The sequence below is a fragment of the Salvelinus fontinalis genome, chromosome 17, assembly GCF_029448725.1.
Source record: "Salvelinus fontinalis isolate EN_2023a chromosome 17, ASM2944872v1, whole genome shotgun sequence".
Taxonomy (NCBI): Eukaryota; Metazoa; Chordata; class Actinopteri; order Salmoniformes; family Salmonidae; genus Salvelinus; species Salvelinus fontinalis.
This window is the reverse complement of record NC_074681.1, coordinates 39,939,390-39,962,650: the sequence shown is the minus strand read 5'-3', so window position 1 is coordinate 39,962,650 and position 23,261 is coordinate 39,939,390. Positions and strand designations below refer to the sequence as shown.

The 23,261-nt window shown below is 42.0% G+C and overlaps 2 protein-coding genes across 4 annotated transcripts in view; both read left to right on the top strand.

Moving 5' to 3' along the window:
• The window catches only part of LOC129814360 (heparan sulfate 2-O-sulfotransferase 1-like), a 28,995-nt gene extending 25,526 nt beyond the window's left edge, over positions 1–3,469 (top strand). Inside the window, exons 3-7 of the mRNA XM_055867452.1 lie at positions 496–581; positions 1,025–1,163; positions 1,494–1,591; positions 2,024–2,181; positions 2,467–3,469. Of these exons, the coding sequence (XP_055723427.1) occupies positions 496–581; positions 1,025–1,163; positions 1,494–1,591; positions 2,024–2,181; positions 2,467–2,693 (708 nt within the window). The 3' untranslated portion in view covers positions 2,694–3,469. The remainder of the gene's footprint in view (positions 1–495; positions 582–1,024; positions 1,164–1,493; positions 1,592–2,023; positions 2,182–2,466) is intronic.
• A 6,736-nt stretch (positions 3,470–10,205) lies between these two features.
• LOC129814358 (serine/threonine-protein kinase N2-like) overlaps positions 10,206–23,261 on the top strand; it is a 43,332-nt gene continuing 30,276 nt past the window's right edge. Inside the window, exons 1-2 of one of the 3 annotated variants that reach the window (XM_055867448.1) lie at positions 10,206–10,533; positions 19,719–19,759. In XM_055867448.1, coding sequence (XP_055723423.1) covers positions 19,724–19,759 — 36 coding nt within the window. In that variant the 5' untranslated portion in view covers positions 10,206–10,533; positions 19,719–19,723. Of the gene's footprint in view, positions 10,534–17,832; positions 19,760–23,261 lie in introns of those variants that run through there. The other 2 variants (XM_055867449.1, XM_055867447.1) reach the window with 2 other exon arrangements.

The following is a 23,261-nucleotide window of genomic DNA, read 5'->3' as shown; positions in this document are numbered from 1 at the left end:
ACGTCCCTCTATATGTAGCTGATTAGAGGAAAATATTACATACGGTGGATGCTGATGGAGGGAGAGATCAGAGGATTAGCTCTTTGTAATGACTGGAATGGAATGAATATAAAGGCTCCACACACATGGTTTCTTCCATGATCCATTCCACCCATTGCAATGAGGCCATCCGCCGATTTTTAAAGTGACACCAGCTGCCACTCGTCGCCCACTGTTTACATGCTGCCCGAATTCTAATGTAGCAATGTTTTGACCTCTGGAAGAGTGAGAGAGAGGTATAGAGTGACTCTATATATCTCTCTCACTCTTCCACAGAGGTCAAAACATTGCGACATTAGAATTCGGGCAGCATGTAAACAGTGGGCGACGAGTGGCAGCTGGTGTCACTTTAAAAATCGGCAAGAGTGAATGCGAGGGGAGAGTGGAAGCGAGAGTTTGAAGAGGGGATTGCATAGGCACATGTCATGTATTAATTGCCGTTGTCTACCTGCTCAGGTGCGGTTTGTGAAGAACGTGACAGAGTGGGGGGAGATGAAGCCGGCGTTCTACCACGGCCACGTCTCCTTCCTGGACTTTACAAAGTGAGAACCCCTCACTACTGCACACATCCTACCAGATAGACTTTTGCTGCTGTCTCCCCCTTGTGGTCTTATAGAATACTACATCACTATTGCGCAACATTCAGAATGTCACAGATAGAGTTGCATTCTATCGAAGGGATACGGCTTTAAATCATATGAAAAGGGGTGTCGTAATGGCAAGTTGAAGCAACACTGTCCTATTGAACAGGGCCTAGATTTGTGACGTGTTCATAGGTCATCTTAGATATGTAATTTCTAGCATCTCTATGCGAGACGTAAGAACTTATACAATAAATGATAACACCATCTCCTATTGAACAGGCCCACGATATTAAGATATTGTCTGTTCATAGGTCATCTTAGACAATATATGTGTAATATACGGGTCGGGTAGGACATCATTATACAATTTATTCTGACTCTAGCTTTCTGTTTTGACGCAGGTTTGGAGTAAAAAAGAAGCCCGTCTACATCAATGTGATCCGCGACCCCATCGAGCGCCTGGTGTCCTACTACTACTTCCTGCGTTTTGGGGACGACTACCGGCCCGGCCTGCGACGCCGGAAACAGGGGGATAAGAAGGTCAGTCCCACAGTCCTCTGCATTATTTCGTACGTCTTTGCATGCGCGGTAGAACAGCGGAATATCTACTGCCATTTTATTTTATTTTTACATTTCACCTACTGCTCGATGCACCTCACCTCCTTTTCGTCCACAAAACAAAAACGATAACAAAGGTGCTGGGGCGGACAGTAGGACTGTTTCCCTTAATGCGGATTCCGTCTTCTGGGTTCCACTTAGAGCAGAATTATTATATTTTATTTATTAGCAGTAATATATACAATACATTTGAACAGTAAAACACGCTACCATAGGTAATGCTACATTACATTTTTCGTTGATGTGATTCAGACCTTTGATGAGTGTGTGTCGGCGGGTGGCTCAGACTGCGCCCCGGAAAAGCTGTGGTTGCAGATCCCTTTTTTCTGTGGTCACTACTCCGAATGCTGGTATGTACCCCTCTTTACGTGACATCCATACCCTGCATTCTTAACCTATAAAACATTTCTTAATGAGCTGGGATATGGACAGAATCCCTTTAACATCCATTTAAACTTACCTCCATTATACATACAGTACTATTGCATGCCTTTTGATAAGCTTTCTCTCGTGTGATCTGTATCATCGCCCCCCCTCTCTTTCTGCCCCCTGTCTCAACTGTCGAATGCGAGGCTAGCCTATTTGCTTGATTGTAACGCAGTTTATTGATTTTGTATTTGTTTACCGTACTTGTACTGTATACTGCAATTCAGCTCGGAGCTGCCAATGTATCCAACATGAAATCATTCTCTACGTAAACCTGAACATCTCACGTACAGCTGGTGTAAAAAGGGCTTTCTGAATACATTTGATAGACAGTTAATCAATCTTTTCCCCCGTAGGAACGTGGGCAGCCACTGGGCCCTGGAGCAGGCCAAATATAACCTGGTCAATGAGTACCTGCTGGTGGGGGTGACTGAGGAGCTGGAGGACTTTGTAATGATGCTGGAGGCGGCGCTGCCGCGCTTCTTCAGGGGCGCCACTGAGCTCTACAAAACGGGTACCCTACCAATGCCTACTTCCTCCTGAGAGGACATTTTAGATTAGGACTTTATTCAGGATTATTTATCACAAAGGAGATTGATTTAGTCTTTTTCAAACTTTTTTTATTTTAGTGTCAGCATGTAGAATGAGGACGTACCTGTTTTTGAATGTTGAAGCATGTACAGTAGATGTAACTTTTGTCACAGGAGAGGTGATTTTAAGTGTGTAAACAAAACTACATTTTCACTTGTTGCTGCTCTGTGAGAGACCAATTCTCACTTTTATGCCCCTTACCCAACAGGGAAGAAATCCCACCTGAGGAAGACAAGTGAAAAGAAGCCGCCCACCAAGGAATCCAGCGCCAGGCTGCAGCAGTCCGCCATCTGGAAGATGGAAAACGAGTTCTACGAGTTTGCCCTGGAGCAGTTCCAGTTTGTCCGGGCTCACGCCGTCCGGGAGAAGGACGGGGAGCTCTACCTGCTGGCTCAGAACTTCTTCTATGAGAAGATCTACCCCAAAACTAACTAGCGCACATGAAAGATGGACCATTCTTCTAGGCTTCACGCCGTAGTCACACACACTGGGGAGAGGACAGAGGAGAGGAGGAAAACTAAGATCATCAGTGGATCTGTGGAACTGTCTGTGTTAGACGTTGTTAGCAGTTTCTGAATGTCGCCCGCTTCACTGACTCCTCCGCCTCCATAGTAGCCGACAGAACCAGGAAGCTGCCTCTTCCTGGTGCGAGAGTGCCAATAGGGCATGTTCCCACCAGCATCTAAGTTCCAGGACTACCTTTCTCCTTCCAGGTGAAAGTTCACAGGAATGATTTGCTTGACAGACACATGGCAGGAGACGAGTCTACTTGGCACTGGCCATGTCCTTTTACTTCTGGTCACATGATTTGTATTTTCTGTCCAGAGGGCAGGTTTTTATTGGCTTGTTCTGTTTGTTTGCATTTTATTTGTATTTTCATTCTACTTTACTATCATCGTCTATGGGGACATTGTCGTCCCACATTTTATGTGTTCAAATGATGTAACCGTCTAAAAATTAAAAGTTGACTACAATGTTATCTTGGAGTTTATCTATACGAATTGAAGACGTTTTTACAAAATCTGAATTCTGTGGCCTCCATAGACTTGGGTGACTGATACACCTTGTTCACTACTGTGGTACTACTATTCAGTGTTTTATACTGTACTTATTTACTTGTATTCAGACTCTTTGACCCAGTTGGATTATTGCTAGGTGGAATGTGAACTGTTTACACATGATGTAATTAAACTATGGAAGAAGACAATTCAGCTGCTGTACATATTACTAATTTCAATACATCTGGCTCAAACGGTTATTTTATTTCAAGAGGACTTGCTATGATTTCAGATTTGGTATAACACGTTTAGTTAATGAGCCATTTGTACATTTTTCTCTCCGCTTTTGTTATTTTCTCTAGATTGGCGAGGGACCATTTTTCATTTGAGTGCTTTTATTGTCAATATATCATATGTTTGCTATCCTTGGGCCACTATTGAACCCAAAGTGCCCCCAAAACCATTGTTTTGCTGCTGTAAACTCATTCCCTTGTTGCATTTCTCCAAACAAAGGGTGACGTTGACCATTTTTTATTTTCATTTCTTTATATTCCCCTTTAGGATGATGAGTTGCAATCCATTTTCATTTATGTTTCTATGGTTTCTATGGTTATCATGTAAGACTAACTTTACCTAACCCATGCGTGCACTGCTAACTGCTGGTGCTGCTAATGGCAGTTCCTGTTCTTCTATTGATGGCCTACTAATACAGACACTGATCAGATCATCTCGAACTCAGCCCAGCCAGTGACTGCAGTGCCGGAGCACTAGAACAGCCCTTAATTAATCAAGCCTAGCCCAGACTTTCAGACAGCAGGAGTACAGAGAGAAAAAAAAGGGAATTTTTTCCCCCACAGTGGATTATAAAAGAGAGATTGAATCTCCTGAGGTAAATTGGGATGTTGGGATGGTAGGCAGGCAGTAAAAACTAAACATGGCTTGTGTTCTCATGTTATTAAAGGGGCACTTCACCATGTGACATCATCAGGAGTCATTCTCTGTCATCTTATTGTAGAAACATGCTGATTTCAGACACTGGTATGGTGAATGAGAACTCTGGATAAAAGCATCTGCTAAATGGCATACAGTTGACGTCGGAAGTTTACATACACTTAGGTTGGAGTCATTAAAACTCGTTTTTCAACCACTCCACAAATTTCTTGTTAACAAACTATAGTGTTGTCGAGTTGGTTAGGACATCTACTTTGTGCATGACACAAGTCATTTTTCCAACAATTGTTTACAGATTATTTCACTTATTATTCACTGCATCACAATTCCAGTGGGTCAGAAGTTTACATACACTAAGTTGACTGTGCCTTTAAACAGCTTGATAAATTCCAGAAAATGATGTCATAGCTTTAGAAGCTTCTGATAGGAAAATTGACATCATTTGAGTCAATTGGAGGTGTACCTGTGGATGTATTTCAAGGCCTGCCTTCAAACTCAGTGCCTCTTTGCTTGACCAAATTTGAAAATCAAAAGAAATCAGCCAAGACCTCCACAAAAACTAATTGTAGACCTCCACAAGTCTGGTTCATCCTTGGGAGCAATTTCCAAATGCCTGAAGGTACCACGTTCATCTGTACAAACAATAGTACGCAAGTATAAACACCATGGGACAACGCAGCCGTCATATCGCTCAGGAAGGAGATGCGTTCTGTCTCCTAGAGATTAATGTATTTTGGTGCGAAATGTGCAAATCAATCCCAGAACAACAGCAAAGGACCTTGTGAAGATGCTGGAGGAAACAGGTACAAAAGTATCTAAATCCACAGTAAAACGAGTCCTATATCGACCTAACCTGAAAGGCCACTCAGCAAGGAAGAAGCCACTGCACCAAAAGAGCCAGACTACGGCTTGCAACTGCACATGGGGACAAAGATTGTACTTTTTGGTCCTCTGGTCTGATGAAACAGAAATAGAACTGTTTGGCCATAATGACCATTGTTATGTTTGGCGGGAGAAGGGGGATGCTTGTAAGCCAATGAACACCATCCCAACCATGAAGCATGGGGGTGGCAGTATCATGTTGTGGGGGTGCTTTGCTGCAGGAGGGACTGGTGCACTGCACAAAATAGATGGCATCATGAGGGAGGAAAATTATGTGGATATATTGAAGCAACATCTCAAGACATCAGTCAGGAAGTTAAAGCTTGGTCGCAAATGGGTCTTCCAAATGGACAATGACCCCAAGCATACTTCCAAAGTTGTGGCAAAATGGCTTAAGGACAACAAAGTCAAGGTATTGGAGTGGCCATCACAAAGCCCTGACCTCAATCCTATAGAAAATGTGTGGGCAGAACTGAAAAAGCATGTGTGAGCAAGGAGGTCCTACAAACCTGACTCAGTTACACCAGCTCTGTCAGGAGGAATGTGCCAAAATTCACCCAACTTATTGTGGCAAGCTTGTGGAAGGCTACCCAAAACATTTGACCCAAGTGAAACAATTTAAAGGCAATGCTACGAAATACTAATTGAGTGTATGTAAACTTCTGACCCACTGGGAATGTGATGAAATAAATCATTCTCTACTATAATTCTTACATTTCACATTTTTAAAATGAAGTGGTGAACTGAGTTGTGGAAAACTGAGTTTAAATGTATTTGGCTATGGTGTATGTAAACTTCCAACGTCTACTGTATAATGAATGTGAGGTTAAAGTGGTGAAGTGCCCCTTTAAGGTCTATGGTATACAGAGGCTACTCCTGTAGTTTGGTTACTCAGCCTATTTTCCCTTCCTCCCTAACCAACAAAAAATCACTGCAAAGACAGTCTCTCTCTCTCTCTCTGTGTAGTGTCTGTTGGAATGTCAACCTCACCATGTTTTTGTTATCATTTTGTCATTCCCATGTTTTTGTTGTCTTATAAAAAAAAATGAATTGCCAATTACTGCATGCTTTTTATTTAATTATTTGTTAGTACATTGATCGACACTGAAAATGTTGGCTGCTGTTCTCGGTGTACTATGGAGGGAGCTCATTGGCTAATTTGTGTCTTCACCCGCCTGGAGTGAAGACATCTATGGGTGACATTATCCAGCCCATGGTGATGTGTGTGTGTGTGTGTGTGTGTGTGTGTGTGTGTGTGTGTGTGTGTGTGTGTGTGTGTGTGTGTGTGTGTGTGTGTGTGTGTGTGTGTGTGTGTGTTATGGAAACAGCAAATTAACACTTGGATACTGTAAATGAAAAGACATGGATCAGGCTAGGTGATACCTCTTCCTGAAAAAAGCAGATTGAGACCAAATGACATGGGGGTTTCCAAACTGAGGAAAAGAATGGCAACAAGTATACATCAACTTCTCTGTTTGAAGAAAAGGGTAAGTCACAGTCCCAGGGCTGCCTGATGCACACTGTTGAATCGGTGTCTCACCAAGCTTTACCCAGCCAGGCCCAGGTAATCTCATGCTCGTCATCAGTTACTGAACCAATCTCCTATTAATCCCATCATTAGATAGCCAGCCTACAACAACTTCCTGTACTTGTCACTGTGACCCAATAAAAAGGGTTTCCCTGCCCTCTGTCCAAGCCCTCCCAGACTGATCTGAGACCTACTTCATGAGATTGGATCTCTTCATCTGTAAGATGACCAAACTGATCCAGGACCTGTAATGAAGGCTATATAGTGTAACAACTTTCTTATGTACTGGTGATGATACAGAAGCTGGAAACCAACAGTGTTGGGGAAGCAACTCTTAAAATATAGTTTACCAAGCTACCAATTACGTTACACTTGAAGAAGTTAAGCTACACTAATTGCTACCCTTAAGAAATATATACTTTACGTTCACTACATCCAAACTACTTTGTGAAACATGATATCTAAATCTGAAATCTCACAGACTGCAAATTCCAAGACAGATCACTCTGGGGCCAAATGTTAACAGTGTGTAATTTAGCCTATTAAACACAAAAACAATGTTTCAAGTGAGAATTACGGAGGTCTGATGCCGAAAATAAATCATTATTACCTACTTCACCCACATTTTATTTTCCTTTTGCAAAAAAAGTTGTCTAATATGTAGTTCCAGTAGTTAACTACACCGCTACATGGTAAAACAAGTCATTAACTACTGAAAACACTACCAAGATTTGATGTAGTTAAATTACTCAAAATATATGTAAACTCAGCAAAGAAAGAAACGTCCTCTCACTGTCAACTGCGTTTATTTTCACCAAACTAAACATGTGTAAATATTTGTATGAACATAAGATTCAACAACTGAGACAGAAACTCAACAACTGAGACATAAACTGAACAAGTTTCACAGACATGTGACTAACAGAAATGGAATAGTGTCCCTGAACAAAGGGGGGGTCAAAATCAAAGTAACAGTCAGTATCTGGTGTGGCCACCAGCTGCATTAAGTCCTGCAGTGCATCTCCTCCTCATGGACTGCACCAGATTTGCCAGTTCTTGCTGTGAGATGTTACCCCACTCTCCCACCAAGGCACCTGCAAGTTTCCGGACATTTCTGTGGGGAATGGCTCTAGCCTTCACCCTCCGATCCAACAGGTCCCAGACGTGCTCAATGGGATTGAGATCCGGGCTCTTCGCTGGCCATGGCAGAACAGTGACATTCCTGTCTTGCAGGAAATCACGCACAGAACGAGCAGTACAGCTGGTGGCTTTGTCATGCTGGAGGGTCATGTCAGGATGAGCCTGCAGGAAGGGTACCATATGAGGGAGGAGGATGTCTTCCCTGTAACACACAGCGTTGAGTTTGCCTGCAATGACAACAAGCTCAGCCAGATGATGCTGTGACACACCGCCCCAGACCATGACGGACCCTCCACCTCCAAATCGATCCCGCTCCAGAGTACAGGCCTCAGTGTAACGCCCATTCCTTCGACGATAAACGTGAATCCGACCATCACCCCTGGTGAGACAAAACCACGACTCGCTAGTGAAGAGTTCTTTTTGCCAGTCCTGTCTGGTCCAGCGACGGCGGGTTTGTGCCCATAGGCAACATTGTTGCCGGTGATGTCTGGTGAGGACCTGCCTTACAACAGGCCTACAAGCCCTCAGTCCAGCCTCTCTCAGCGTGTTGCGGACAGTCTGAGCACTTGTGCGTTCCTGGTGTAACTCGGGCAGTTGTTGTTTCCATCCTGTACCTGTCCCACAAGTGTGATGTTCGGATGTACCGATCCTGTGCAGGTGTTGTTACACGTGGTCTGCCACTGCGAGGACGATAAGCTGCCCGTCCTGTCTCCCTGTAGCGCTGTCTTAGGCGTCTCACAGTAGGGACATTGCAATTTATTGCCCTGGCCACATCTGCAGTCCTCATGCCTCCTTGCAGCATGCCTAAGGCACGTTCACGCAGATGAGCAGGGACCCTGGCCATCTTTCTTTTGGTGTTTTTCAGAGTCAGTAGAAAGGCCTCTTTAGTGTCCTAAGTTTTCATAACTGTGACCTTAATTGCCTACCGTCTGTAAGCTGTTTGTGTCTTAACGACCGTTCCACAGGTACATGTTCATTAATTGTTTATGGTTCATTGAACAAGCATGGGAAACAGTTTTTAAACCCTTTACAATGAAGATCTGTGAAGTTATTTGGGTTTTTACGAATTATCTTTGAAAGACAGGGTCCTGAAAAAGTGACGTTTCTTTTTTTGCTGAGTTTAGTTCACTACTACCCAACACTTGAAACCAACCTATTACCACATCAAACCCATGAACTGCTGTACTATTGTTGGATTGAAAAGATCACATTTCAGGTTATCAGAAGCTTAGTTGAATTTGGGTAATGGGTAATGGGCACACACTATGGAACACTCGCCCACATTCCATTGACGTCTATGCATGACGTCTCACCTAAGCGAGAGGTAGAGTTCAGCACAGCCTTACATAATACACTGGGGCCAGACCAACATCCCAGTGTCTCAGGTTATGACGGATATTATTGAACAGGGCGCAGATGTTCAGAACTTTACACATGGACTATTGTATAATGGACATGACTTGATTCTTTATCTTGTTGGGGCCATTTCTGTAGAAGGCCTTCCTACACATGGACAGCGTGGTGCCATTGGTATCAAGTGCAGTCAGTTGACAGCTATTTTAGATTGGCATCAGCAACTGGACAGATTTGGTTACAATCATGATAGTTATTCTCTGCAACTACTACTACTGTACTACTACAATGTATGAGGCCAGTGATTCCCAAACTGCAAGGGATCGGTAGAGGTGGCGCGGGGTCTCTTTTTTTTTTTTTTAAAGAAACTCATTACGGCTTTAAGTTGTAATAGTAGAATGCAGAAGGTGCAATTTCGAAAATGCAGAGCATCATCAGTTAATCTTGTCATGTTAGTTATTGTAGATCTTAGAGAGCTATTTCTAACTTGTCAGAAATGTTCAGATCAACTAACGCTTTCATGTATTTTTTTTTAGCCCATAGATATTGTTGTAATTTTTTTGTCACTCAAATATCACATGAATACACATTAGACATGGCAAAATGTATAGAATTGCAAGAAATTTTGATTTAAAACTGCTATATTTTCTTTGGGCCCCATGACAAAATGTGTAGAATTGCAGGAAGTAAACTTTAAACCTGCAAAATGGTCTCCGCCAACAAGAGGGATGTGAACAGCTTGTATCACGAACAGTGCTTGTGCCCATAGAAATAGGGGGGCCCTGAGTGAAAAAGTTTGGGAACCCCTGTAGGCTATTACTATACTACTATTGCTTTTTATAATTGGTATCCTATAATAAAATTAGGAAGATGTCATTGAAGTTTCCTGCACTATTTTCAGCTACTATATCATAGTATAACCTCCTGTTCATAATCTTCATCGTTTTAATCTAGTCCTAGAATTTTTTAACTATTCCATAAACATTTTTTACATGGGATTTCGGGGTTCATGTGTGTGTGTGTGAAATGTATGATCACGTGAGAGAGTGTGACTATAATCTGGCCGCGAGAGTGGGCTATGGGTTGAGTGAGTGCATAGCTCCTATGGGCGGACGCTGATGTATTTCCACACAAACCACCGCTGCTCTCTCCCAAAGCAGTGGGACATATTTATGGTGCTGCTTCACTTATGTGGACTATAGAACAACTTTTCGTGACACAAAAAAAAAGACACAAGGATTCAAAGAAAGGCATGGAAAGTCAAGTATTTCCAAGATGACCGATGGTTTGGTCACCGAATAAGTTATTTTTGTCGCACGAGAGGGAAACTCAAAACAAGCCTGTTTTTGGAGTTCCACCTCCCCTCTCTCCGTAGAGTTTGATTCAAAAGTCGAAAGCCAAGATGGCCGCCGATTCCGTGCAGGTAGGAAAAGTTGACAACTGTTACAATAAACGCGTAAAGTTGTAATGCGCGTTTTCCAATTTAGTAGACTAACTTAATTCTATCGAACAGTCACAGTAGGTTCAAATCTTGAGTTTTATAAATTTCTGAGGGATTTATCTACCCTTTCCCGAAGGACTGGGAATTATGGATTGAGGCCTGGAAAACAATTAGGGGAAAAAAATCCAGTTTTGCATTATTGTGCACTTGAGCACGCAACATCTGAACTACTGAATTCATCTGCTATAGATTATTTAAATGTCCTAAAATAAATGTAAAATATATTATGATAGTAAAATGTTTTTTTTTACATTTTGGTAAACAAAATTGTTTAGAACGAATTGGAAGAACATTTTCCATTTCATATCCCATTTTAAACCGAGACGGTAAAAGTAACGTTCCATTTTAAACTCCTTTGTAAACAGTGACACACTTGAGTCAAGTGGGCGCGTGGTAAAGCCCAAAGCTGTCTATTAAAAGAAACATGTTTTACTTGGTTGGAGCCTAGATTTAACGTAGTTGAAAATAATGTCTCAAGTAACGTTATAGGCATGCAAATTCTAAATGTTAGCTAAGCATTCTTATACATTATTGAATTTGGAGCTAATCATACAATGCAACATTTAGAAACCTCATAAGTGGCTGACAGAAAATAAATTAGAAAGTTGCATGTTTTAATCTATTTTTCGCCTCTGAACTGTAACAAATTAGTCATAAGAAGGGTTGTGGTCAACACTGCTGTCACTGGGATGACGTCACCTGTCAAATCTGCCCATTTGTATCGAAAAAAAAGTATACATGTCCATCAAACAACAATGTAGCCTTGAAGCATAATGATGTTATCTGACCATGCAATTTAGTAACTTTGTATGGTACCCAAACACCACTTAATTAACTCTCCTAAACATTTACATTTGAGGACATTAACCTGTGAAAATGTTGCCTTTGTTTGCAGTTTCTATAATTAGATTGAAACTGGTACACTGTTTGGAACCTTATTTGTACCCACCCAGCACCCATGAATGCAGACAAGTCTTCGCAGACATGGTTTCACAAGACTCGTATTCTTAAATGGGTGACGGCTGAGATTGTTTGGACAGTGAGTGGAAGGCTCTTGTATTTGTGTTAATTATGCTGCTATCGGCCACTAAACAAAATAGTCTATTCGGAAAGTATTCAGACCCCTTGACTTTTTCCACATTTTGTTACAGCCTCATTCTAAATATATATATATATATATATAAATAAATAAATAACAAAAAATTTATCAATCTACACAAAATACCCCATAATGACAAAGCAATTTATTGTATATATATATATATATATATATACCTACCTTATTTACATAAATATTCAGACGCTTTGCTATAATACTCTAAATTGAGCCCAGATGCATTCTATTTCCATTGATCATCCTTGAAATGTTTCTACAACTTGGTTGGAGTCCATCTGTGGTAAATGTATATTGATTGGACATGATTTGGAAGGCACACCTGTCTACATAAGGTTCCACAGTTGACAGTGCATGAAGGAGCAAAAACTAATCCATGAGGTCAAAGGAATTGTGTATAGAGCTCTGAGACAGGATTGTGTCGAGGCACAGATCTGGGGAAGGGTACCCCAAAAAAAATTGCAGCATTGAAGGTCCCCAAGAACATAGTGGCCTCTATCATTCTTAAATTTAAGAAGTTTGGAACCACCAAGACTCTTCCTAGAGCTGGCTGCCCGGCCAAACTGAGCAATCGGCGGAGAAGGGCCTTAGTCAGGCAGGTGACCAGGAACCCGATTGTCACTCTGCCTGAGCTCCGGAGTTCCTCTGTGGAGATGGTTGTCCTTCTGAAGGTTCTCCCTTCTCTGCAGCATTCCAAGAATCAGGCCTTTATGGTAGAGTGTGATCTGATCAGTGTCTGTTAGTAGGCCATCAATAGAAGAACAGGAACTGGCATTAGCAGCACCAGCAGTTAGCAGGGCATGCATGGGTTAGGTAAAGTTAGTCTTACATGATAACCATAGAAAAATAAATAAAAATGGATTGCAATTTATGATCATAAGGGAAATATAAAGAAATTAAAATAATCTGGGATTTAAAAAAAAATCTGTCATGAATAAAACATGGTCAAGATCACCCTTTGTTTGGAGAAATGCAACAAGTAATTGAGTTTACAGCAGCAAAACAATGAATTTGGGGGCACTTTGGGTTCAATAGTGGCCCAATGATAGCAAACATATGACATTGACAATAAAAGTACTCAAATTAAATGGTCTCTCGCCAATCTAGAGAAAATAACAAAAGCTGAGAGAGAAATTTACAAATGGTTCATTAACACTCTACCAAAAGGCACCTAAAGGACTCTCAGACCATGAGAAACAATATTCTCTGGTCTGATGAAATCAAGATTTAACTCTGGCCTGAATGCCAGTATCACGTTTGGAGGAAACATGGTGCCATCCCTACGGTGAAGCATGGTGGCAGCATCGTGCTGTGGGGATGTTTTTCAGCGGCAGGTACTGGGAGACTAGTCAGGATCAAGGCGAAGATGAACGGAACAATGTACAGAGAGATCCTTGATGAAAACCTGCTCCAGAGCGCTCAGGACCTCAGACTGGGGCGAAGGTTCACCTTCCAACAGGACAACAACCCTAAGCACACAGCCAAGACAAAACAGGAGTGGCTTCGGGACAAGTTCTTGAGTGGCCCAGCGAGTGCCCGGACTTGAACCCGATCGAAGAGACCTGAAAATAGCTGCGCAGCAATGCTCCCAATCCAACTTGACAGAGCTTGAGGACCTATGGGAGAAATTCCCCAAATACCATTGTGCTAAGCTTGTAGCGTCATAGCCTCGAATCTTCTTGAATCTAATCTCTGCCAAAGGTTCTTCAACAAAGTACTGAGTAAAGGGTCTGAATACTTATGTAAATGTGATATTTCATTATTTTTTTTATTTTTTACTATACATTTGCAAAATTTTCAAAACCAGTTTCTGCTTTGTCATTATAGGTTATTGTATGTATATTGATGAGGGGGACCCCCCCCCCCCCCCCAATTTAATACATTTTAGAATAAGGCGTAACGTAACAAAATGTGGAAAAAGTCAAGGGGTCTGAATACTTTACGAATGCACTGTAACTAGACAAAGTTGTGTTATTGCCAATAAACTATGGCCCACAACCTCTTGCTCATCAGTAGTTTGTGTCTTGTTGTAATCCTGCCAAGAAAGACAGGTGAACCATGCACTGTTCCCAGGTATCACTGCACAGTTTGGCTTGTGATGTAAGAGCAACACATCCAGTTAGACATGTACCGGAACCTTGATGACAAACCTCCCGCTTTAGGTTTAATGTGTCTGTGTGTAGTTTATATGTGTATAGTCAATAAGCAGAATTGCTGTCTTACCTCAATTAGCCATAAATTCCCTAGTTGGAAAGCGGCGGTTTTCTAGAAGCTGTGTGGTGCCATTTTCCCAAAATGTTCCCTAACTTGGGCCAGCCCCCTAACACTTAGAGTTTCAGCCAATGAGCTTCAGCCCCTCGCCATTTGAGTGACAGCTAGCAAGATGCGCACACACAGCAGAGAGAGAGCAATGACGTGGTGTGCATATCTGCACATACAGTACCAGTCAAAAGTTTGGACACCTACTCATTCAAGGGTTATTCTTTATTTTCTACTATTTTCTACATTGTAGAATAATAGTGAAGACATCAAAACTATGGAATCATGTAGTAACCAAAAAAGTGTCAAACAAATAAAACATATATTTTAGATTCTTCAAAGTAGCCACCCTTTGCCTTGATGACAGCTTTGCACACTCTTGGCAGTCTCTCAACCAGCTTCATAGTGCCCTCAAAGCTCATCACTAAGCTAAGGACCCTGGAACTAAACACCTCCCTCTGCAACTGGATCCTGGACTTTCTGACAGGCCACCCCCAGGTGGTAAGGGTAGGTAACAGCACATCTGCCACGCTGATCCTCAACACTGGAGCCCCCTCACAAAGCTGCGTGCGCAGTCCCGTCCTGTACTCCCTGTTCACTCATGACTGCACGGCCAGGCACGACTCCAGCACCATCATTAAGTTTGCCGATGACACAACAGTGGTAGGTGACACAACAGTGGAAAGCCGATAGGCAGGAGGTCAGAGACCTGGCCGTGTGGTGCCAAGACAACATCCTCTTCCCTCACCATGTTCAAGACAAAGGAGATGATTGTGGACTACAGGAAAAGAGGACCGAGCATGCCCCCATTCTCATCGACGGGGCTGTAGTGGAGCAGGTTGAGAGCTTCAAGTTCCTTGGTGTCCACATCACCAACAAACTAACATGGTCCAAGCACACCAAGAAAGTCGTGAAGAGGGCACGACAACACATATTCCCTCTCAGGAGACTGAAAAGATTTGGCATGGGTCCTCAGACCCTCAAAAGGTTCTACAGCCGCACCATCAAGAGCATCCTGACTGGTTGAATCACTGTCTGGTATGGCAACTGCGAGGCTTCCGACCGCAAGGCACGACAAAGGGTAGTGCGTACGGCCGAGTACATCACTGGGGCCAAGCTTCCTGCCATCCAGGCTTCTTAACAGGTTCTACCCCCAAGCCTTAAGACTCCTGAACATCTAATCAAATGGCTTCCCAGACTATTTGCACCACCCCTCTTTTACGCTGCTGCTACTCTGTTATTATCTATGCATAGTCATTTTAATAACTCTACCTACATGTACATATTACCTCAATTACCTCGACTAACCAGTAACCCCTGCACATTGACTTTGTACTGGTACCCCTGAATACAGTTGGTTAGGACATCTACTTTGTGCATGACACAAGTAATTTTTCCAACAATTGTTTACAGACAGATTATTTCACTTAAAATTCACTGTTTCACAATTCCAGTGGGCCAGAAGTTTACATACGCTAAGTTGACTGTGCATTTAAACAGCTTGGAAATTCCAGAAAATTATGTCATGGCTTTAGAGGCTTCTGATAGGCTAATTGACATCATTTGAGTCAATTGGAGGTGTACCTGTGGATGTATTTTAAGGCCTACCTTCAAACTCAGTGCCTCTTTGCTTTACATCATGGGAAAATCCCAAAAAATCATCCAAGACCTCATTAAAAAAACACGTTCATCTGTACAAACAATAGTACGCAAGTATAAACACCATGGAACCACTCAGCCATCCTATTGCTCAAGAAGGAGACGTGTTGTGTCTCCTAGAGATGAACGTACTTTGGTGAGGAATGTGCAAATCAATCCCAAAACAACAGCAATGGAACGTGTGAAGATGCTGGGAGACCAGTACAGAAGTATCTATATCCACAGTAAAACAAGTCCTATATCGACATAACCTGAAAGGCCGCTCAGCAAGGAAGAAGTCACTGCTCCAAAACCGCCATAAAAAAAGCCAGACTATGGTTTGCAACTGCACATGGGTACAAATATCGTACTTTTTGGAGAAATGTCCTCTGGTCTGATGAGCCAAAAATAGAACTGTTTGGCCATAGTGACCATCGTTATGTTTGGAGGAAAAAGGGGAAGACTTGCAATCTGAAGAACACCATCCCTACCGTGAAGCATGGGGGTGGCAGTATCATGTTGTGGGGGTGCTTTGCTGCAGGAGGGACTGGTGCACTTCACAAAATAGATGGCATCATGAGGGAGGAAAATGATGTGGATATATTGAAGCAACATCTCAAGACATCAGTCAGGAAGTTAAAGCTTGGTCGCGAATGGGTCTTCCAAATGGACAATAACCCCAAGCATACTTCCAAAGTTGTGGCAAAATGGCTTAAGGACAACAATGTCAAGGTATTGGAGTGGCCATCACAAAGCCCTGACCTCAATCTTATAGAAAATATGTGTGCGAGCAAGGAGGCCTATAAACCTGACTCAGTTACACCAGCTCTGTCAGGAGGAATGGGACATAATTCACCCAACTTATTGTGGGAAGCTTGTGGAAGGCTACCCGAAACATTTGACCCAAGTTAAACAATTGAAAGGCAATGCTACCAAATACTAATTGAGTGTATGTAAACTTCTGACCCACTGGGAATGTGATGAAATAAATAAAAGCTGAAATAAATCACTCTCTCTACTATCATTCTGACATTTCACATTCTTAAAATAAAGTGATGACCTAAAACAGACAATTTTTACTAGGATTAAATGTTAGGAATTGTGAAAAACTGAGTTTAAATGTATTTTGCTAAGGTGTTTGTAAACTTCCGACTTCACCTGTATATCCTTGCTAGTGTTATTTTACTGCTGCTCTTTAATTATTTGTTACGTTTTTTTTTCTTAACTGCATTGTTGGTTAAGTGCTTGTAAGTAAGCATTTCACTGTAAGTTTGTATTTGGCGCATGTGACATACAATTTGATTTCAATTAACAGTCCATCATTACTTTAAGACATGAAGGTCAGTCAATGCAGTGGCAAAAACCATCAAGCGCTATGATGAAACTGGCTCTCAGGACCGCCACAGGAAAGGAAGACCCAGAGTTACCTCTGCTGCAGATGATAAGTTTGTTCGAGTTACCAGCCTCAGATTGGAGCCCAAATAAATGCTTCAAGTAACAGACACATCTCAACATCAACTGTTCAGAGCAGACTGTGTGAATCAGGCCTTCATTGAGATTTTTGCTTCCAACCGCCGTGCCTTTGTGAGACGCAGAGTAGGTGAACGGGTGATCTCTGCATGTGTGGTTCCCACCGTGAAGCATGGAGGAGGAGGTGTGATGGTGTGGGGGTGCTTTGCTGGTGACCCTGTCAGTGATTTATTTAGAATTCAAGACACACTTAACCAGCATGGCTACAACAGCATTCTGCAGTGATACACAGTCCCACTAAGTGAAAACCAGATTGGATGACAATATGTTTTTCGACAGGGCAATGACCCAACACACCTCCAGGCTGTGTAAGGACTATTTGACCAAGAAGGAGAGTTATTGAGTGCTGCATCAGATGACCTGGCCTCCACAATCACCCGACCTCAACCCAATTGAGATGGTTTGGGATGAGTTGGGCTGCAGAGTGAAGGAAAAGCAGCCAACAAGTGCTCATTATATGTGGGAACTCCTTCAAGACTGTTGGAAAAGCATTCCAGGTGAAGCTGGTTGAGAGTGCCAAGAGTGTGCAAAGCTGTCAAGGCAAAGGGTGACTTCTTTGAAGAATCAAAAATATATTTGGGTTTGTTTCACACTTTTATTTGGATGTGTATTTCATCATTTTGATTTCTTTACTATTATTCTACACTGTAGAAAATAGTCAAAATAAAGAGAAACCCTTGAATGAGTAGGTGTATCCTAACTTTTGACTGGTACTGTACATGTGATGACATAAGCATTTATCGGGGACCACTTTTGGCTACTTTCAGAACTACTGGCTAAAAAGTAATATACAAAAGTACTGGAGAATCTTTCTAAACTGACCAGGGTTGTAATTACACCTGTCATCGATGTATTTGTGATAGACCGTAATTTCCAACCACTGCAGTTTTTTAAATGCTTTAGTCTGACCTGGAGGTGAGGTTGTTGACCTGATGTAGCCTATGTGCCATTTCTGTTTTAAATGCAGCTACCAATCCAAATGTGTTGAAGCCGGTTTAGGATAATACTTTGTGTAACGGTTGAATGGTGTTCAAGGTTAGTCAGGATTTAAAAAATTATAATAAATGAATAAAAACGGGTACCATCGCGCTCTACCATAATCCCGATAGTCTTAGTTTCTAAAGTCAGGCTTTTGGCATAAGTTCATGTCAGCCTGACCAACTTTTCCATTGTCCCTCAAATTTAATTGCGCTTTTGTTGGCATTTGAGTTAAACTATTTAGCCTGCTTATAGTGGAAATTCATAATTTTTATGTTAGCTTTGGTTTCGCTGCATGTTTTAAGGTGACATTATTTTAGGTGCAAAAAAAGTCTGAAATCACAAATGCTCATATTCCAGCCATCTTTCTAAGCGATACAAAATTAATCTGTACAGGCGCAGTCTGGTTGAAAGGCCCTGTGTGTGTGTTAAAGCTAACATATTAAGGAATAAGGACACAAGCTTTTAATCGATGATTAAAACGCCAATGCAAGCCTGTCCAATTTCAGTGTTCTCCTCGGTCAGTTAGATTTTCTTAGCTATTTTGTTGCTTAGAGGGAAGAATAAGGCTGGTCTTTGTATTGTGTTCAGGGGTAGCCTAGTCAAACAGAGTTACGGAAAAACCAATTGGGTTGAGCTGTCTTTTTACCTCTTCCAGGAGTTGAGTTGTTTACCTATGAGTCATACAAGGAGGCGGAGCCTGTCTCCCTCTGGACTGGAATGTACTATAGGCCTAGGCATTGCATATTTCCTCTGTAAAGCACCTTTATGGGAGGAGAGGGTGGAGTTAAAGATGGAGAAGGTTTAGCCACTAGCCAGCCAAAACAGGGAACTACTGTGCACTCTAATGTGAAACACACACTAAGCCTGGGTTTTTTACTCTAACTGGGTCAATCAGAGCATATCAATTAGGCAAAATAAATGTTGGCTACTTTGACACAAATACAATAGCTCTACGTTATTCCATTGGCTGTTGGTTGAAACACGGTGCTTGCTTGCACCACCAAAGTAGTGGATTAGATTCTTTCATTAGCCATATACTGAACAATTAACAGTACTAAAAGATGTAGACTGCGTTGGGAAACGACCTTGGCAAAAAATGACGTTACTAACTGTTTCCCAGGCTCCCAATCTTAACCTTACAAGAAGCCATTTACATGTAGCTGTACACAACTGCAAAGCCACCTCCTACTCCCTCACACGTCGCTTCATGGGGGAGGCCATTGGACCGCTGGCTTTTTTTCTTTTTTTTAACCAATGTTTATTTTAAGACTCAACTCTCTCCCCGGAGTGAGATTAGGTCCCATTCTTGTCTCCTGTGACCTCACAGAGCGCGAGGCTAAGCAGGATTTTGTTGTCCCTCAGACGGTTTGTGTGTGTGTGTGTGTGTCTGTCTGTCTGTGAGATTGGGAAGGGTTGGACAGAGAGAGTATGTGTCCAACTTACTTTTGCTTTTGAGTCACCCAGACATGTTGCTGTTGTAGAGGATGACTGTTTTTAGAAAAGAGAGAACTTTACTTATGTTATTGTGATGAGAGGAAGAACAAAGCAGAACTTCAAAACATGCATGGACGGGCTTCTGTTGCAGATGTGATGGAGACAATGTTGATGGAAATTGATGATGTGATGGTAAGGAACATAGATTTGTGTACGAATATTCAAATATAGGGATGGGCACTTGAAATGATTTCAGTATTCAAATAATATATTTTTGGGGATATCCGGATAATTGAAATATATATATATTTTTTTAAAGAAGTTTTATTTTTGTACAACCAAATCTTTCCTTTTTAATGTAAATGGCATGTTATAGAAGGTTCCCAGTATAGTGATGCAAGTCTTTCGCTGTTGTATATATGAAATTGTGTCATTCCGAACTGCAATGTTATATTCCATTTTGTTGTGACTAGCTAGCTAAAGTAGCAATGCTAATTGAGGCTATTTTCCTGCGCTCCCCTTCCAGTGTCTACAACAGCTCCATTCACATGAAACAACAGCCTACCTATTGGTTGGTCATTCTGATTTAGCCAACTTAATTCCGTAATTTGAATTACATTTTGCTAGTGTTGCACGGTATACCGGTACCCGGTAATATCATGGTACCAAAAGGTCATGATACTTATGATACCAACATTTTAGAATACCGTAGTACCGTTTCATATGATACTACCGACTTTCAGCCCTACCGATATAAAGAACCTGATGGCTTCTATTATAAAATGTTTATAGATGTTTGTTTATAGATAATAATATCCACTTCACTTTCATGCATATATCAGGTGTGGCAGCTGTAATCAGCCAACCGCATCCCCTACATGCCCTTACCTGCTTCTCTCGGTCCGCTTTTCACGCGGGTCTATTCCTACCGTCATTAAAAAATATATATAATTCCGCCGTGATGGCGAGCAGGGATGCAGACCAAGACCCTGATGAGTTTTCAGTAGATTTGTACATTTGTTACATTGGAGCAGCACACAAAGCAAACAATGTTAATACATTATATCATTACATCGCTGCCTGTTATAACCAAGGGCACAGACCAGTACACTTTGCAAGTTCACTGTCATGCAGCCTCTGAGTGTCAGAGAGGGAAAAGGGAGCACCGCTTCGCGACAGGCATGCTTGCACCTTTACAGCAAAGAAAAACGTCTTGTCTCAAAAAAATTTAATATGACCCATATTACCTGAGATACCTTTTTTTGCGCATTTTATATAATTTTAAAAAACCAAGTCGCAGGCCATTTTTTAAGTCATCCTTGGTCACTAATTATTGGTTTGATAACAAACAACGTTGTTCAGTCATGTTACCTAGCTAGCTAACAACCTGGTAACTTGACAGTAGGTTTAGGCTAATTTGATTGGAACAGGAAGAAAGGAAAATGGTCTGCTACTCATGAGATGTGCTTCAAAAGGTATGATTCATATAGGTCTAAAATATACTGAACAAACATATAAACAAAACATGTAAAGTGTTGGTCCTATTTTTCATGAGCTGAAATAAAAGATCCCAGAAATGTACCATATTTTGTGTATTTCTCTAAAATTTTGAGCACAAATTTGTGTACATCCCGGTTACTGAGCATTTCTCCTTTGCCAAGGTAATCCATCCACCTGACAGGGGTGGGTTATCAAGAAGCTGATTAAACAGCATGATCATTACAATGGTGCACTTTTTGCTGGGGACAATAAAAAGTACTAAGGAGTATTTATGACTAATAAAGTCCTTTTGTGGGGTAAACTAATTCTGATTGGCTGGGCATGGCTCCCCAGTGGGTGGACCTGGCTCCCAATTGGGTGGGTCTATGTTGCTGGAGGGAACTCCTGACTCCATATACAGTACATTCGGAAAGTATTCAGACCCCCTGACTTTTTACACATTTTGTTACGTTACAGCCTTATTCTAATATAGATTAAATAAAATAAAATCCTCATCAATCTGTCTATATAAGGTCCCAAAGTTGACAGTGCATGTCGGAGCAAAAACCAAGCCATGAGGTCGAAGAAATTGTCTGTAGAGCTCCGAGACAGGATTATATCGAGGCACAGATGTGGGGAAGGATTCTAAAACATTTCTGCAACATTGAAGGTCCCCAAGAACGCAGTTGCCTCCATCATTCTTAAATGGAAGAAGCTTGGAACCACCAAGACTCTTCCTAGAGCTGGCCGCCCGGCCAAACTGAGCAATCAGGGGAGAAGGGCCTTGGTCAGGGAGGTGACCAAGAACACGATGGTCGCTCTGACAGAGCTCTAGACTTCCTCTGTGGAGATGGGAGAACCTTCCAGAAGGACAACAATCTCTGCAGCACTCAACCAATCAGGCCTTTATGGTAGAGTGGCCAGACGGAAGCCACTCCTCAGTGAAAGGCACATGACAGTCGCTTGTGGTTTGCCAAAAGGCACCTAAATGACTGACCATGAGAAATTTCTTTAGCCTGAACGCCAAGCGTCAAGTCTGGAGGAAACCTGGCACCATCCCTATGGTGAAGCATGGTGGTGGCAGCATCATGCTGTGAGGGTGGTTTTCAGCAGCAGGAACTGGGAGACTAGTCAGGCTTGAGGGAAAGATGAACGGAGCAAAGTACAGAGAGATCCTTAAGGAAAACCTTCTCAGGACATTTGCCCTAAGCATAAAGCCAAGACAACGCAGGAGTGGCTTCGGGACAAGCCTCTGACTGTCTTTGAGTGGCCAGCCAGAGCCCAGACTTGAACCTGATCGAACATCTCTGGAGAGACCTGAAATAACTGTGCAGTGACGCTCACCATCCAACCTGACAGTGCTTGAGAGAATCTACAGAAAAGAATGGGAGAAACTCCCCAAATAAAGGTGTGCTAAGCTTGTAGCGTCATATCCAAGAATACTCGAGGCTGTAATCGCTGTCAAAGGTGCTTCAACAAACTATTGAGTAAAGGGTTTGAATACTCATGTAAATGTGATATCTGTTTTTTTATTTGTTATACATTTTCACAACATTTTGAAAAACCTGTTTTTGCTTTGTCGTTATGGGGTATTTTGTGTATGTTGATGGGGGGGTCTATTTAATCCATTTAGAAGAAGGCTGTAATGTAACAAAATGTGGAAAAGGTGAAGGGGTCTGAATACTTTCCGAATGCACTTGTAGGTTGACCTTTCATTGTAATTCCATTCAAGAAGACTCACAGAGCTCTAATCCTTTAAGTTAAGACTGTCCATAATGATGCAGGTCAAGGCCCATACTAATGCCCAATTCCAAAACAACTCCAAGCTACTAACCCCTAGTCACTTATGTAGATCTGAAAGGATTGGATAGGTATGGGGCCAGAAGTTTTTCCACAGCCTTTAATTTGGGCTCACAATAGCCTAATTTCCCTAGTCGGATCATGTGGTCAAGAAAAAGTCCTGGCCAGCAATGGTGAACATTTCACCTAGCCTGTCTGGTCACAGAGCTATGACAATATTGCAATGTAATCATCCTATCCAGTCCTTTCATATCACAACATGTGATTAAGTGGCAAAGGTGGCCCAATGACCTGCGTTCCATCTTTTAGTTCTTGTTAAAATATAATAGATCCTAGCCATTGACTCAGCTGACCAAAAAAACTGTCAGAGGTTTGGTGGGAGTGAGATTGCTCCTAACCACAGATCTAGGGTCAG